The sequence below is a fragment of the Eublepharis macularius genome, chromosome 10, assembly GCF_028583425.1.
Source record: "Eublepharis macularius isolate TG4126 chromosome 10, MPM_Emac_v1.0, whole genome shotgun sequence".
In the NCBI taxonomy this organism is placed as follows: Eukaryota; Metazoa; Chordata; class Lepidosauria; order Squamata; family Eublepharidae; genus Eublepharis; species Eublepharis macularius.
Genome location: NC_072799.1, coordinates 32,460,375 through 32,477,957, shown reverse-complemented (window position 1 = coordinate 32,477,957; position 17,583 = coordinate 32,460,375). Strand labels below are relative to the sequence as shown.

Sequence of the window (17,583 nt, the reverse complement as noted above, 5' to 3'; positions counted from 1 at the left end):
GAATGTTGTGTGGAGTTACAGAGAAGACTGGGCTGCTGCCTTGGAAAGGATCAGAGGTGCAAGTTCCTAGCTCTTTGCAACTGGCAGAACACACCTGCACAAAATCTGGATCTGGGATTTCTGTGCTCCAGTGACTTAAGTGTGCCTGCAAGGAGCATGCAGTCTGACATATCTTCATCCTTCTATTCTAGGTGGATGCTTGGCCTGCAGTCTCCCAACATTTTGGGACTGACCCCAGTACCCGTGGCAGCCATTTTGTGGCGGTGCCCACTCCCCATGCCCTCAAATCCCCAAGTGACCACTGGCTCAGCAACAGCCATGTGTCTCAAGCCACAGTTGTTCACCATGACCAGGCACCAACTGGCCACAACAGAGAGCTTTCAAGTTTTCAAAGCCCTTCTAGAGAATCTTCTAATCATTACAATGATCCTCAGAGCCGACATGGTACAGATACTGGACTACAATCTTGGAAATCATGGTTCCATTCTACACGTTGCCTTGAAGCTTGTCGGGCAACCTTGGCCAGTCATTCTCAGTCCACCTCACAGGGCCGTTGTATGGAGAAAATGAGGACAGAACCCCAAGATCCTTGGGGGAAAGGTGGGAGGAAAATGCACTAAATCAATCACAAGGTTTCATTCTTGCACAAGCTTGTATTCCAAAGCTTGCCAGTCTTTGAAACAATGTCATGATTCTACAGGATAGAACTTCTAGAAGAACCAATGAATAATCTCTCTGCGATATGAACTAAGTCTAATAGTTGGCCCTAGATCTAAGTTTGTTAGCTTTAGCCTTCTTTTTCTTTATGTGTGCCTTTCTCAAAGTCAATTCATTCTTCTTTTTTTCTTTTCATTTTACAAGTCTATCATTATTCTGGAAGCAGCTGGGAGACATATCTGATGGCAGGACCGGTTGTTGCTTCCAGCGCCGCACACTTGAGTGCAGTGGGCCAAAACAGGCTTCTCCCCTTGGGAGGCAAGGTTATCAGGCACAACTGGCTGTGTTGGCGTGGCCTCTGGGTGCATGGCAGTTGCATGTGTGTCACTGCTGCACTCGTAGCATTTTATATGAGTCTTGCAATCAGTTGAGGCATGTTCTCGAGATTGGCAACAACGGGAACACATCTTGAGCTCTGAAATCGTGAACTTCCTCACTGTCAGTGGCAGTTTCCTGAAAGTTGGGCACCTGTTCGCAGAGTGTCCATCCATGTGGAGTGGACAGAAATACGTAGGTCGTGCCGTCGACTTCTGTGCTGATGGCTGCGCTGGCAACTTCGATGTTGAAGGTTTACTTGCGATGGCTTCTGCAGGCGTCGTGGAGACCCCTGTTTTTAGCACCGAAGCAGTTGTCTTGGCTCTGGAGTTCCGTAGAGGCTTGTGCCTGTTATCCCGTGAAGTCCTGATGTCCCGAGAATGAGTCTTCTCATCACGAGGCTCATTGGGGTGCGCGTAATATCCGCATTGGGAATCATTACGTGTCTCTGCCAGCGAGGCGATGAAACTCACAAGGTTTGAGAAAGGAGGGTATGCTCCACGATGCACTTTTTTGTAGGAACTCACCGTGTCACCCCACTTATCTTGAAGTAGGCGTGGCAGTTTCTCTATGATGCTCCTCTGTGTGTAGTACTGATCGAGGCAAGCTAACCCTGGTAGTGCTGGATTCTTCTTAGCAGTCTGCAACTCAGTAAGAAGATCAGCCAAGTCCCAAAGTTTACATGGTTCGTTGTAGGGTATCCTGGGAAACTTGTTCAGGCACCTCATGAGTGAGACCTCAAGCTCCGATGAGTTGCCATAACATTTGTCAAGACAGTCCCACGCTAGCGGCAAGGCTGTTTCGGGATCCTCGACATTAGCTGCATGAATGCGGTCCACCTGGGCTGCAGACTCAGGTCCCAGCCATGCAGCTAGAAGCGTGAGTTCTTCATTTGCCTGTAATCCCATGTCTTTAGTAGCATTACGGAACTTCGATTTCCAAAGTAAGTAGTCCTCTGGGCGGTCTGAAAACTTCTGCATGCCTCTTTCAGCGAGGTCCCGCTTTGTTCACCGAGGCGCATACACAGGCATAAGGACAGGAGCAGTGGGCTGTGGGGCTGGGCTGCCAGGAGCAGATGGCTGAGGCAACAGGGGCGCGGCAATAGTGGCTGGAGCCCGGGGCGAAATGCCTGAATCCAGGGTGTCCAGAGGGTCCACAAGCCCGGGTGAGGTCTGGACTAGCATGGAAGGCACAAGCTGGGTAGGTTCCGCTGGTTTGAACTCCGGAGCTGTGGGGTCAAGCACTAGTGAGGTGAGGCCTTTTGTGAAGGTACATAGGTCAGTACCCGTAGAGTTGGATCCAGCTCCTCCAGCTGTGGTAGGTTGTGATCTGAATCTGAATCCCGGAAGCCGTCCTCTAGGGCCTTCGCCTTGGTGCGTAACTCCGCTGCTTCTGCTTCCTTTTGGAGTGTCCGTAGCTGAACATCCCTGATGGCAGCTTCCTTCCGAAACTGAGCTTCCCTGTTGGCAGCTTCTTTCATCAGTTCTTCTTCCTTCCTGGCAAATTCAGCCCTCTTGGTTGCTGCGGCAGCTTCTGCCTTTGCTTTGGCCACCTCCAAGGCAAGCAAGGAGGTGTTAGAACGACGAGAACAGCTACTGCGTTTTGAGGCTGACTTACAGTGCTTGGACGATGAAGTTGTGGAGGATGGATGTCTGGACTTGCATGAAGAACCGGCTTTAGAATGTGGTTCCCCACTGGCAGAATCAAGAAGTTTCGCAGTCTCTTCCTTGATGCTCCTATCCAAATTACGCATGGCGTCATCAATGAGCTTTTCCTGTGCGTCATTCACCTCTTGAAGGTTTCGCTGTTCAGCCAATGCTTCATCCGTGTCCAGCTGATCCAAGATGCTATGCACACGTTCCATATGAGCCTTTCAGTGAACAAACTCGCTAGCCAGAAGTCTTCCCAAATCATGCAGATCGTCCACATCGGCCGCCGTATCCAGTTTTCCCAGACACTCTTGTATCCGTAGCCAATGTTTTTCAGACTCCTTGAGCCTTTCTGCTTTCTTGGCAGATAACGAATCTCGCATCTTGCGAGTCAGTGTTCTTTTCCATGGTGGACGTTTGGATTCAGCTTCATTGTTGCCATTGGAGGGAGTAGCAGGTGCATTGGCAGGATCCGTGATATCCTCTTCACCTGCCAGATTTCCCACAGGAGTTTCCATTGCGGCAAAAAAAATTTTTTTTAAAGCTGCAGTACTACTTCAGACCACTAGGGTGGCGCTGTTGCGGTGGCACTGTTGTGGTAGTGCAAGCACGTGACTTCTGTATAGCTTATAACAGAATTGTTGGCTGCACTTCTGAGGTTGGCCACCGGGGACACAGTAAGTGAGCTTTATAAGAATTCAGTTGTAGTTGCTCTAAGTGACCACTAGGGGTGTGGGTGTGCTCCTTAGCAGTGCCTACTCTTCTTATGGTGAACGCTTTGCAAGTTCCCCTTGGTAGCTTTTGCAAATCAGGATTCTGAGTTGAGGAGCTGTTTGCGCTCAGCAACTATTCCCAGCGTAGGCTGGATTCTGGAGATGCTTTTCAAACGCGTGTGCTCTTCAAAGTTTGAATCCCTTTGTGTGCTCAGCATTTGGGTTGTGGAGAAAGTGTTCTGGATTACAAGAGCAGGCTGGCGTGAAGCATAGCCCTGAGCAATATTGCTGTTTTGCAATTCAAAGGCATGAGGTACATTCAAAGCGGTGTGAGAGAGGTGATCTGTACTGGAGCTCTCCTCCACTTTGAGTTAAGGAGTATTCAAATCACAAACAACAGGCATGAAACATTTTCTCTGCTTGAGAATAAAGCATGCAGGCGGCTGAAACATTCTTATTTAAGCTGCTTGTTTCCTTCTCCGGCTAGCGAAGGTGGGCTCCCGGGCTGATCAGTCAATTAGCAACTGAAAGGCTCCAGTATCAGCATTTACAGGACAAAGGGAAAGCCTTTGCAGCCAGGAGAAGAGGGAGCTGAGATTTTGTTTCCCGTCTTCATGCAGACATGCACACATATAATTTTTTATCTTTGCAGGACATGCAGTAGCTATGAATTCACTATGGTGATCTTGAAGGAGCAGAACATACTTTGTGAAGGAGCAAGATGAGCCTTTTAATGAGTTTACTATTCTGGAAGCAGCTGGGAAAGATGCTGGCTTCCAGATAGCTCTAACGCGCTGCCTCTCTCAACCCAGATCATAAAAGGGATCCTTACTCACACTTTTAGCCAGTGAACGAGGCATGGTTCAGACATAAACAAGATACATCTTTACTGGTCCAGATTTGTTGTAGACAAGCGGTAAACTCATTATAGCTGTTGCATCCTTGCTTGAGGGGGTAAGATGCCGAACAAAGGGAGGAAGAGGACCATAAACTTTTAACACCTTCACAGGAAGCCTACAATAAACTTCTATATTGGAGGGGGGACTACAATTCCCATGAGTACCAATTGTTAAAGGGACAGCACATAGTTCTGACTACACAGATACAAGGCTTTCTAAGCTGTGGTTACAGTGCAATCATCTTTGGATGACAAATTTATGCCAGCTCTTTCTCCTTTTTATTTTTCTGTAATCTGGGAGCAAGGCTGTTGTGAAAGTTTCCTGATCAACCCCATCAAAATAATTGGGATCTATGCAGGAGAATATTTTGATCTCCCGTTCATTTCAGTGGGATGTATTGGAAATGTTACCTTCAGCTGGTGCCCACAGTTTAATACTGTTATCAGGAAATATAAGATGACTGCTGTGATCATTTGTATTCATAAATTCATTGAAATCTATACACATTTCAAAGCAAGTAGGATTTTCATGAAGCTTACAATGATGGAGCTACTACAAAAGTAAAAAAAATACAGCTTGCAGGGGGCAGTTGAGTGGATTGAACTATTAGTGTACCAAAGTTCAGCTTTTCATCCATAGGGGAAGCATGACTGAGTTTCTAGATGGTACCAAAGAATACAACAAGAACTGCTACTGCCCTCACAATTGTTGAATGTTCTTATACTGTATTTGAAAATGCATACTTGCAATGTAAAGAAAATTTATGATGTGGTTGTATGTGTGTTACATTTACCCATTCATATATTTGCACCAGTTTCAGACAGTGATTATGTTAAGGTTATATGATTTCATGATGCTATTGTGAAGGTTCAGGGGGGGAAATAGTCAATGTACTCAGTGAGCCAGCAACCAAAAACACATGTAGCAAGCCAGTAGACATGTCCATGTTTGCCACTGGCTGCTGGCTCATTGTGGGAAGCTGCCCTTTGCTGGAATTAGTCCCTTGAACCCAATCCTCTCTCTTTCCAATTGATGGCTGCCTTCCAAGGTGTAAGAAGAGATCTTTCCCAGATGTGCTGTTTGCAGTTCTTCTAATGGTAGGTAACAGGGATTGTGTCTTCTGCATGCAGTACCCTTTGAGATTGTTCTGTAAAGAGTAGCATGAAGAAAGTCAGTAATGTGAATCAGTCCTTAATATTTTGTGACTATTTGGACTCTTCATCACACAACATTTATTGTAACAAACACAGAGGCCAGCTCTCTAGGTTTCAAAACTATTAGACTTCACTGCTATATGCCTGCTCAGTGTACTTATTACATATGTCATCTCTGTTGAAGAGAGTCACTGTTTGGTAGTTAAAAAGAAGTGCTCACTGGGGTACTTGCATGTATGTATGTCATACGGTCCCTAACTCATCAGTGAAGCGTTTCTGAAGAAATACAAGAGATTGGTTAGCTGCATAAGCTGCAGTGAAGCTGAACCTGCCTGATCAGATACGGACAGTAGGAGGAGCGTGCGTGCGTGCGGGCGGCAACTTAAACCATAAGGGCGTGTCTTGCTTTTCTTGCGCCGGCGGAAAAGAACTGCAATCCCAGCCTAACGCAGGCAAGCAAGCGCTCCACGCACGCGGCGGAGGTAAGACAAAAGCCCATAGGCTGTGTGTGGGAAGGTGAACGGGGAGGCGCGGAGGAGGAGGAGAAAAAGAAGGGCGGAGGCCGGGACGGTGGGCGTCCCTCCGGAGGAAGAGCAGCGCTGGCCGCCGGAGCAGCGGACGGGTGGAGCGCTTCTCTAGCCGAGGAGCCACAAAGCCTACCATGGCGAGCCCCAAGCGGCATAACGGCAGCCAAGGCGCCTCAGGTAATTCCCCTGAAACAGAACCGGGCGGTGGGAAGGAGAGAAGCCTCGGCTGCGGCCGGGAGCGGTGGGGAGTCTGGCCCTGGCCGCGCTGGGATTCGGGGTGAGCGGCGCAGATGGGAAGATCTTTCGAAGGAAAGAAGCCTCGCCGGCTCCTCGCTGTGGAGGAGGCGGAGGGCGCAGCGGGGTCTGTCTCAGGCGCGCAACCCTCGGCCGGAGTTCCGCCCAGTTCTGTGCTCTCCCGGGCGCTTCTGAGCAAGGGAGCAGCACGAACTCGCAGACTTGGACCGTCCTTGCGCAACGGGAGCGAAAGGTCTCCGAGGCCTCCGTGCGGAAAGGGAAAGCAGAAGCGGGGCCCTTCCTGCGCGACTCCCTTCGTTGCGCCCCGCCTTCCTTTGTGCCTCGCTCGCGCTAGCTGGCTGGCTGGCGGCGAGGCCGCGTCGCTCTGTTTGTGGCCGCGGGGCTTGGAGACTGGCGCTCCGGCGGGCGGGCGCTCGTTGACTGCTCCGGAGCTTCCGCGGTGGGTACGAAATCCGCAGCCCTCTCGCGGCCGTGCCTGTGAGGAATGTTGCTGCAGCATCCACGTTGCAACGGCGTCGGTTTCTGCGCCGGTGAGCAGCAGGTCTGTTCTGCTGCAGGCGCATCAACTGGGAGTAGGTGCACACGGCAGATTGGACGCCGGTGCGATTGTGGGTGGGTTGATGTAATATATATGCACATTCTTTTGAAAGGCAGGAAAATAACAAAGCATGTCTAATTGGTCATTCTACATGAGGTTATTACTGTACTGTACTGTATCTTGTAAAATAGTCATTTTGGGGAGTTAACTTAAATCCGCTCTAGACACACTTGAGGGCTGGCACTGGACAATATGTACTCTTATGGAGTGCTTCCAGTCCCTTATTTTTATTTAATTTCTCTTTGATTTATACCTAATGGGGAGCCACAGCAATTTATGTCATTCTCTTCCATTTTTCCCTCACAACAACCCTGCAGGTAGGGTAGGCTGAGAGTATGTGACTCACCCAGCAAAGCTTTCATGGCAGAGCAGAGACTCAAACCTGGCTCACCCAGATCCTAGGCTGCCACTCTACACAGTCTCTATTAACCATGTATAGACTACATTTAATGTATAGTTATTTTATAGTTCTCCACCTAACCAGAAAAGATTTCCAAACCATTATGTGCCTGGTACTCTCTGCACACTGGTTTCCTGCCATGGAGTACCCTGTACTCAGACAGAATGATGCAAATTCCATAAGCATTCACATACACGAGACACTTGCTGAGGACACATGCCCACAGCCTCTGTTGTGAATTTAAAAAAAAACCACAGGCGTCCATGGAGACAGAAGAGCACTCACCTAATAACCCAGCTTCTTATTTTAGGACAGGAATCCTACTCGAGACATTGCTAATGTTAGTAAAAGAGGGAAAGGGCGATTTTTTAAAAAAAAGTTTATAAGGAAATACATTTCACTTAAAAGAAAATGGGCCTAGCAAGTCCAAACCTCAAATGCAACAGGATAGGAGACAACTCAGACAACCTGCCTCCTGTACTGAAATATCTTGAGGAAGAGTTACAATTTTTTTGCCTTACTCAGGTTTATTGAGCAGAATCCATGCTGTTTCTACAGCCTGCTGCTGTACACAGAAATGCAGAAGGGGACTGAATTGCATCGTTTTCTTTGGAACAGTAATATGAATTGTAACAGTGAATTTTTTCTGTTTTATTACAGGGCAAATACAGGTGGATAGCAAGCCTGCTTCACAGTTTGAAGGTAAAGTACCTGGAATCTCTCAAAATATACTTACGGACTAAATTTTCTAAGCAGTGGCAGAACAGGAAAGCCAGTAGCACACACAGGCAAAAGCCCCAAATGAAGATTTTAAAAGAAGGACCCTGTGAGACCTGATGGTGTTTGGGGTCTTCTAATAAGGCATAAAACTCATAGCCCCTGAGCAGCGGTTCTCAGAATAAGAGCTCCTTCTGCGGGGGATCAGGGATACATGGACAGAAACCGTTCGGGGGGGGGGATTTGATCTTTAAGCTGATGCAACCTCTCTCTTGACAAATACAGTGCGGTTCATGATGTGTGTGTGCGACTGTTGTTTTGTTCCAATGATGTTTCCTTGTGCAAGCATTTAGGGAGGATTTGAAAATAACTTGTGTTCTGTCTAATGCCAGGGTTAGATTTGTACCCCCCCCATGCACTGATCCTCACAAATGGCAGCATGCCTACTGATTGTGTACCAGGATCTTTGTGCGCGCGTGCACACACACACACAACTTTCCAGGCACACTTCGAAGATTTCAATCATACCCAGCAGTAGAAAAATGTGTTGCTTTTACAAGTTGAATACAGTTTATTATTAGCAGAGTACTGTGGGGAAAATCTGGCAGTTCTTTTCTATTGTGTATATTTCAAATTGGCACATTCCTATGTAGACTGTAATTATCTTAGATTTTAGGAAAGCTTCCAGACTTCAGATTGGCTATGCTCCTTAATGCAAATACATTATCTAATACCTTGAGTGGCTTGACTGTATGACATTTTTGTACTGTGTGTTCTTTGAACACTTGAGAAACTGGCTGTTGCCTACTTTTGAATACACCTTCAGCAACAGTCGTTCAAACATGTTTTGTATTCTGTTAAAATTATAGATGGACAGCAGAACATCATAGAAACGGATGCCTTTGATGTAAGGTAAGACTTTGCTTATGACAGTGGGTAATGGTGGGAGAGCACAACGGGAACCAGATTCTTGTCCTTGCCCAGGCTTCTTGCTGCAGCAACCCCAGTGGATCCTTAGATATGAATATTTTGAGAGAAATCAGAATATTGGCCCTCACCTGTTGCAGATTTTCTGTGGAATATCTTCAGAGTAGCCAATTACTGTAACTGAATTTACCATACAAGTGTAGCTGTGCATCACAATACATTCACCATATGTAGAAAGTTGGATCAAATGAGGCTTATACAGTGGTTGAAACCAGTCCTGTCTTTTGTAAATGGTGTGAACTCATGGAAGAGATGTTTGCTACTTTCTCCCTATAGCTCTCTAGACCTTCTGAAAAGCCACTCTAGAAGGGCAAGGGAACTTTGAGAATTGCATGAGAGAGGACGTGGGGTAACTACAAAAAATGGATATTGGCAGAATTTCCTTCCTAATTCTTCTGAGAGCTCTGCTTCTCCATCTTGCTGTAGTCCTCTGGCTCTACATTCCACGCCATTCCTAAATATCCCTACCTGTTAAAGATGACTTGATGAGATAAAGGGGGCAAGTGGAGAAGGTAGCAAACATCCGTCTTGTGAACTAGCTCTATCAGCAACTGTTAGAGCCAACTCATCATACACAGATAAGAAAAATCAAGACAGGTGGTGTTTTCATACAAATACAAATCTAATTTGACTTCAACAAATATATCTGGAATCAAAGATAATCAGACAGGATGGATACACACACACACATATTCAGACAATCAGAATTCCTGGTCATAAGGATTTTCACATTAACACCACTGGGTGGCACTTGAAATAACAGTGTTCTGAACCAGTAAAGTGCAAACCCCGATACTATAGCTTCTTTACCTATAGTAAATTTGATACGGTGTTCAGCATCTAGACTCGGCAGGGTTGCCAGGTCCCCTAGAGCCCAAACCAGGAGACAGGGTGGGGTGGGGGCATGTGTATCCAGAGGATTTACTTCACATGCATATGTGCTCTGGAACATTTCCTTGTCGTGCCAGGAATAATGTCATTCCCAGCATGACAAGGAAGTGAAGGCTCCGCGCAGGGCTAATTTGATAAAGCCCCCAACATTAAATTGACATCATTCCTGGCGTGACAAGGAAGTGTTTCGGAGTGTGCTACAGGGCTCATTCCCTGCACCCCCCCCCCCATCAGCCAGGTGAGAGGTTTTAGGGGGCAGAGGCTGGGAGTGGGGGATCACCTACCTCCACTGGAGGAATGGGATGCCTAACCCAGAAAGATATTACAGCCAGTAAAATTATTTTTTCCTCTTTTGAGTTTTAGAAATCCCACTCTGCCAAAAGTAATTTGCTGTGTGATGATACACAAGTCCAGAGTTCCCATGAGTGTATGGAATACGTTTGTTAGAATCTTGGCTTCTGATTTATTTTAATGTACTTGGGCGGAGGAGATAATAACTTCCTTGTTAACTGAAACACTTTTGGGGGGGGGGCAGCTCCCACCTTTTTCACCCAGCTGCAGAGTACAAAATGAACCACAAGAGGAGAGGCCTTGCTCTGATCTTCAATCACGAACGGTTTTACTGGCATTTAACACTACCAGAAAGACGTGGTACTCTTGCTGATCGAGATAATCTGAAACGCAGGTGAGAAGGGAAGAGATGTCTGCTCTGTGGAATTATTATTAAAAAGATGAAAAATAAACCTAATTCAGGTTGATGGCACTTTACATACATATTTCTACAATAAAATTGTCATGGAAACAAGGCATTTTATCCCCATGAGAGTCTAAAGGTGGGAGTGGTAAAGTCCTCCAGTTCAAATTGTGCCTCAGCTGTGAATTCACTATATAGTCCTAGGGAAGCATTTCACTCTCTGTCTTCCTCTTATTTGTAATATAGGAGAAACCTCACTGTCCTGTTTTACGCGTTACTGAAAGGATTACCAAGATGATGTATAAGAAGCACTCTGAAATCAAGAGTGGCTTTCACATTTTGAACTGGGGACTTGGAAAGAAGCTTTCCCACAAACCGTTTGTATATTGCAGAGGGTGCATGCAGTTAGGATAGATGCTAACCAGGCCTCTTGGGCCTGTCACCCTGAGTTATCTGGAAAATACATCCTGCAGTATAGCACCATTTTGTAATAGTAAATTCCAGTGACCTATAGGTCTATGGTATGTAAAATAGTCTTTGAAGGAAAATTCACTGTTGCTGATCCTTGCATTGAGAAACTCCAATAGGCTTTCAAGAAGTCACATGACCCCCCCCCCCCCCAAACAGTTTAAAGCACACTATTCACAGCATAATGTAAAGGCCGAGAATTATAATAATACAAGTGCAGCATGCACAGAGAGTTTGTGTGTGTAGGGGGGGGGATTTCCTTTCCTTTTACTCACACTATTTCCTCATTCCAGTAACTTCCATGTTTTCCCATCAAGCAGTTTGTCTTTTATGTGGTGCCTCTCTTAAGCTATATTTATTATTTACTTTATTTATTTCTCCTCAGTGGGGTTCCAAAGCAGCTTACATTGTTCTCCTTCACTCCATTTTATCCTCACAATAATCCTGTGAGGTAAATTAGGCTGAGAATATGTAACCGGCCTACTGTCACCCAGTGAGCATCCATGGCAGAGGGTGATTAGAACCTGGGTCTCCCAGGTCCTAGTTAAAACTCTAACAACTGTACCACATTGGCTTTTGTAGGCCCACTGCTGTTGAACAGTAGCAAGCAACCAGGCCACCTGGGTGAGTCATACAGGTTGTGTAGTATCATGTTGGTTGATGGTTGCTGCCAGGCCTAGCCCAGCAAGTCCTCCCTCAAAGGCTGAAACAGCCTTGAAAGGGCGCTGTCCCCCTCCCACTGTCTTTTACTGGCAGAAACCAAGGGTTGAAAGATGGCACTACTGTTGTGGTTACCTAGCAACCCCTCAAAATAGCCACCAAGTTTCTTAAAGCTACACACACTGCTTCTATTGTGGGAGATATTAAAACCCCGTTGCATTTTCTTTACAATTCCGTTTTGTTTTTTTGCATACCTGAGGCTTTTTTTAGATTTGTTAAAAGGGCTGTTTTGTCTGTTCATGATTCCAAACTCTGGATTTAAGTATCCACCGCTATGAACCAAGTTTGTTTAATGATGGTTTAATTTAAGAGATAGCTTGCTTGATTGCTGACTTAATCATTTAGTGATAGCGATCTGTTTCTATTTGCTTGAGTTTTTGTTAATCTGTGGGATGAAAAATGAGGTAGCTGTTGGTTCCCTACATATTTCTAAAGCTTTGTTTAGAAACATTGGCATCCATTTCCAAAGATTAACTGACATGGTTGCATTACAACCTGAACAAGACACTAAAGTGATTTTTTTTTGTTTTTACATTAGCTTGACTGAGCTGGGATTTGAGGTGAAGTGTTTTGATGATCTTAAAGCAGAAGATGTGTTGCAAAACATTTACAATGGTGAGTTACTGATTTCTGTGCTATTGGATTTGCTTGAGTAAATTCAGATATAAATTAGGGTACAGCTTTGCTAGATTGAATGTAAAATTAGCGTGTCTAGATAAAGTGATTAACAAGTTAATTGATGATTAAGCATGCTCTGCATTTTTTAAGAGTCCCATAAGTGAAAAAATCGAGAACAAACTTTGTTCCAAATTTCTGTTTCAGAACGATAAGACATGTACCCAGAAAGATCCAGGAATATTGTATGGGATAATCTAGTTGCCTGGAATTTATTTGAGTGGGATTGTGAAATTGAGATAGTGGGTTCAGTGTAAGCAATGGATGGAATCTCGCCAACAAAATGTAACTTGTGTTGTTAATTTCAACTTCATTACTTTGCAGTATCCACAGGCAAACATGAAGATGCAGACTGTTTCATGTGCATTTTCCTGAGTCATGGTGAAGATGACCATGTTTATGCCTATGATGCTAAAATAAAAATACAGACACTGACCAACATGTTCAGAGGAGACAAATGCCCAAGTCTAGTAGGGAAGCCAAAAATATTTATAATTCAGGTGAGATCATGGAGTCCTGAATTCTTACAAGAAATACAGAACAAATTTTACTGAAACTTAGGAAATACTTGTCTGAACAGGTTTTTAGGAGTACTTTGGGGTGTGAAAAGACATTTTTAAACTCCAGATCAAAAATAGAGATTGCAATGGATAAGTCGTTTCCTTTTTTTGTGTGCACAATACAGGCTCGGCGAGATGAGAAAGCGTGTATGATTCCCAAATTTATGGACAGCCATAGTGGATCAGTCACTTCTTGTGGCACTATTCAAAATGTTTTCATAATATGGGCTTTGCAGTAATCATTTAAAAATAACTTGGAAGTAAATAAGCTCTTGGTACTATTTTCTGTGCTAAGACTGCGTCTCCAGCTTAGAAAAAATCTCAGCAATACATGTTTTTAATGCATGTCAATGAATAAAAGAACGGTGTTCAGATGTTCCCCCCCCCCCCTCCCGTTTTGCTAGGCATGTCGAGGAGATAAGCACGATGATCCAGTCATCTTTCATGACACGGTAGATAGCACAACAGCAAAATCAGATGTAAACGAAACTGAAGTTGATGCTGCTGCAGTTTATACGTTACCTGCTGGTGCTGACTTCCTCATGTGTTACTCTGTAGCAGAAGGTAAAATGCAGTTTTCTACATACAGTGCCCTGAAGCGGTGGTTACCTAAAATACATCTTAATGACGACCAGATTTGTTCTTATCTATGAAACAAGCCATTTCCTAAAAAGTAACCACCCCTGTACATTATTGGTAGGTATATGATTAATTCAAGTAGCTGTAAGCTTTTGAATGGTTGTAGTGTATTTTCTGCAGACAGTAATTACTTCTGCCCCTGACCTGCTGAACTTTGAGTTGCCAGACTGGTGTGGAGAAAAATGTCCTGTCCCTTTAATGGAGGCATAATGTGTGGAAATTGGACTGTTGAAGGTTTTTTTTAGTATGGAGATAAATAACATCTCATTTATGCTCTACTACAGAGACTGGACCCTGAGGTCTTTGGAGGAAGTGTGGGACAAAAACATACTAGATAAATAATATAGCATAGCATATAAAACACCTTTTACTGTAATTCATTTTGTGATTAAATGAAAGTTGTAACATTAAACATACTATGGTTGTTGTGGGTTTTCTGGGCTGTATTGCCGTGGTCTTGGCATTGTAGTTCCTGACGTTTCGCCAGCAGCTGTGGCTGGCATCTTCAGAGGTGTAGCACCAAAAGAGATCTCTCAGTGTCACACTGTGACACTGAGAGATCTCTGTCTTTTGGTGCTACACCTCTGAAGATGCCAGCCACAGCTGCTGGCGAAACGTCAGGAACTACAATGCCAAGACCACGGCAATACAGCCCGGAAAACCCACAACAACCATCGTTCTCCGGCCGTGGAAGCCTTCGACAATACATTAAACATACTCATTATCAGCAATGAAGTCAATACCAGAATAGATGTTTTAGGATAGTCCGAGCAGTGATTAATTTTCAACTTCCCAAAGGCAATGAAGAACAATTTTAGGTGCACCCAGACCATTAATGTCACTAGTAAGAGTATTTGCATGCAGAATATCAGGAGCAAAGCCTCATCTTCAGACAAACAACAACTTGTAACTGTCTTTTGCACTAGGGTACTATTCTCACCGCGAGACTGTAAATGGCTCCTGGTACATTCAAGATCTGTGCGACACGATAAGAAAGCATGGGTCGTCCCTTGAATTTACAGAGCTGCTGACACTGGTTAACAGGAAAGTATCTCATCGCAAAGTGGACGTATGCAGAGATATTGGTGCTTTAGGGAAAAAGCAGATCCCTTGTTTTGCATCCATGTTAACTAAGAAGTTGTATTTTTACCCCAAGTCTAAGTAGAATGGCACACCAGTAAAAAATCCTTTTCTTCCTCTTTCTCCTCCTTGGTGCTGGGGACATCTTGAGCTAAACACAATCTTGTGATATAGATCATACCTTGAAATATTCAAAAACGGTGCATATTTCAGTTTGCTTAATAAATTATACAACTGCTGATTCTTGGGGGGGATGGTTTTAAAGAACCAAATATGTGGATTTTTTAATGTTCAGCTAGACGATAAATTTATAGGTAGCAAAATAAATGTAAAGAAGTGCTCAGTCTTGAAGATGAGGTTCCAAAATTTGAACACTTCATTGTCTTGTCCATTTTAAATAAATCAAAAGTAACTGATTATATTGACAGTACTTCTTACCAGCACTTTTTTGTGAACACTATATCTGAAATCTGGTTACTGTAAAACAACATTGTAACAGACTCAGGGAGTTTTGGCAATGAAATCACCAGTAACATCTGGAAGAAACACTTGATCAGATTTTTCCTGTCATTTAGTGCAAACCAGGATACATTTTTTAGTTTCCATTTTGTAATGAATCTTTTGTACTTTTTCAAGGTTTTTAAGATCTTTTGTTTTTACTGATGAATTAGTGTGTTGGGGGCAAGGGTGATTTTCACCAAAATCTGCTACACCCTCTTTCTCTAGCTTTACAAGACAGGGATACAGTAATTGCTGGCACAGCCATGACCTGTTGGACTACTCAGACCAATTTCTGGCATCCTGTTCGTGGCTCGGGACTGTCACAAGGAGCACCAACTATCACACAGTTACTGGGTCATGCAGGATCATGACTCCCAAGTGGACATAGTTCTCCTGGGTGTGGCTGGGCTACCTGGCTTGATGCTGGACGGTGTCACATCTGTACGAATGGGCCCTTAATGCCATGCTACTGTAAAGATGTTTTATGTATAGCATGTTTTATGATCCACAGTGTGAATGACTGCATGTGCATGTGTAGAATTTTGTCTGTTTAATTGGTTTTTTGTAGATCAGTACTGTATCTGTAACAAACAGATACTGATAATTAGAAAACTGTATTATGCAAATTATTTAAAAATGTTCCCAAAGTAAAAAACTTTTTGAAAAGAACCACACAGATTTTGTCTCTTGCTTTTTAAAGAATGCATTCTAAATACAATGCTAACTATTTGTTCTGTTTTTATTTTGAAGTGGTAACAAATTATATATATAATATGTACACACATGGAGAATCTGAAATAATTTCTTTGTAGGTTGAAAAAGAAATCCTAGTTGTCAGAAACAGTTTTAAACAGGCATTATAGATCCCCTCCCCAGTGTTTGTCAGGCCACTCCTCCTCCCCCCATGTTCAGTTTAAAACATTTGAGGCAATTCAACAGGTCTAAAATGTTTACAGGCATACAAAAAATTAAAGTTTGTCATTTATTTCTTGGATTGGAAGGTGTAATTGTAAGGGGTTCTTCAGCCGTTTCAAGGATTCTTCTACCTGTTGGCATGAGACAAAAGCAAGTAAATGATATGATCTTTAGCTATGAATCCCATTCAGTCATATGATCACTCAGCTGTGAATAGCTTGACAAGTAGCCTTCAGATACTAAATACAGAGCATTGGCCCTGTGTCAGCCATAGGGATGAAATTCTATTGGGAAGCCAAAGGAGGGATCATAACCCCATGTTTGTCTCGTACAAGTAATTCGGTGGCGGCCATTCTGACACCCGATAGAAACTTAGCTATATGAAAAGTTAAGGGGATGGACTGGCAAAGCAGGTCACTCCTGAAAACTGCTGTAGCATAATGGTTAAGTGGTTGTGTTGCAGATGAGGAATCTGAAGGTTTGAATCTCACTACAGCCATGAGCTCAATAGATGGTCTTTGGGTAAGCCACTCCTCTCAGCCCCAACTCCCTAGCTGTATTGTGGGGATAATATTAACAATGTCTTTGTTCGCCACTCTTTTTTTGCTGTCAACTCGTAGTCCACTTACAGCGACCTCATAGGATTTTCAAGGCAAGAGGTGTCCAGAGGCGGTTTGCCATTGCCTGCCTTTGCATAGCGACCCTAGAGTTCCTTGGTGGTCTCCCATCGAAGTCATAGCCAGGGCTAACCCTGCTTAGCTTCCAAAATCTCACAAGATCAGGCTAGCCTGGATTTAACTGCCATGGAGGGGCAAGAAACAATGTGACTCATGGATTTCCTGCAAATTATTGTGTTTTTGAACTATATACTGGGGAATCCTAGCCATTCTCAGCATCTATGCACATGGGGGCTTAACACAATTTACTACACAGAAATTTATGCTAGTGTCAAAAGCCACTGGGGGGGGGGGAGAGCCGGAAACAAGATTTTCAACATCACGAACATAACTTCTTACAAATAATAGTGAAGTTATAGTACTGATGGAGAGATGCTGATGTGTGTATTTTTGTGAGAGGGATTCTTTGGAAGACTATTCACAAAACTGAAAATACCCATATTGTAAAGCTTGGTGAGTGAGCAGGAGATCACTCTCTGAAGGATGCAAATAAAGGATGCTTTGGCTGCTACCTAGAAATGCCAAAAAAAATGGTGCGCGTTACTTGTCTGTTCTCTTTCAAATACTATTCAAAGCATTTTTATTTTAAAATAATCAAAGGGTGTAAAATTTATGTTGCCCTTTAGCTGCTATGTGCCTTTTAAGAATTTTATTTCTAAACCATACTTCCTTCACTACAAAGATCCGTGTTTGCAACCTCGGCTCGTGACACATCATTTTTTAGAGCTGGTACTGGATTCAGAGTGGGAGGTGCAAATCGGCATGGATGTTGGGCTTACGGGTCGCCCTTAGGCAAGTATTTCCTGCAAAGATTGTTTGCAGGTAGAATACT

General features: G+C 44.0%; 2 protein-coding genes across 3 annotated transcripts in view; one reads left to right on the top strand and one right to left on the bottom strand.

Annotated features, from left to right (window-relative positions):
- The first annotated feature begins 5,961 nt into the window (after positions 1-5,961).
- Positions 5,962-15,828, top strand: CASP6 (caspase 6). Its single transcript, XM_054989475.1, has 8 exons — positions 5,962-6,151; positions 7,888-7,929; positions 8,814-8,856; positions 10,358-10,507; positions 12,243-12,319; positions 12,704-12,879; positions 13,344-13,503; positions 14,505-15,828. Exons 1-8 carry the CDS (start codon positions 6,109-6,111, stop codon positions 14,741-14,743), a joined length of 930 nt encoding a protein of 309 aa, XP_054845450.1. The 5' UTR covers positions 5,962-6,108; the 3' UTR covers positions 14,744-15,828.
- A 52-nt stretch (positions 15,829-15,880) lies between these two features.
- The window catches only part of MCUB (mitochondrial calcium uniporter dominant negative subunit beta), a 102,946-nt gene continuing 101,243 nt past the window's right edge, over positions 15,881-17,583 (bottom strand). For both annotated transcript variants that reach the window (XM_054989502.1, XM_054989503.1), the window contains exon 8: positions 15,881-16,205. In XM_054989502.1, the coding sequence (XP_054845477.1) occupies positions 16,128-16,205 (78 nt within the window). In that variant the 3' untranslated portion in view covers positions 15,881-16,127. The remainder of the gene's footprint in view (positions 16,206-17,583) is intronic.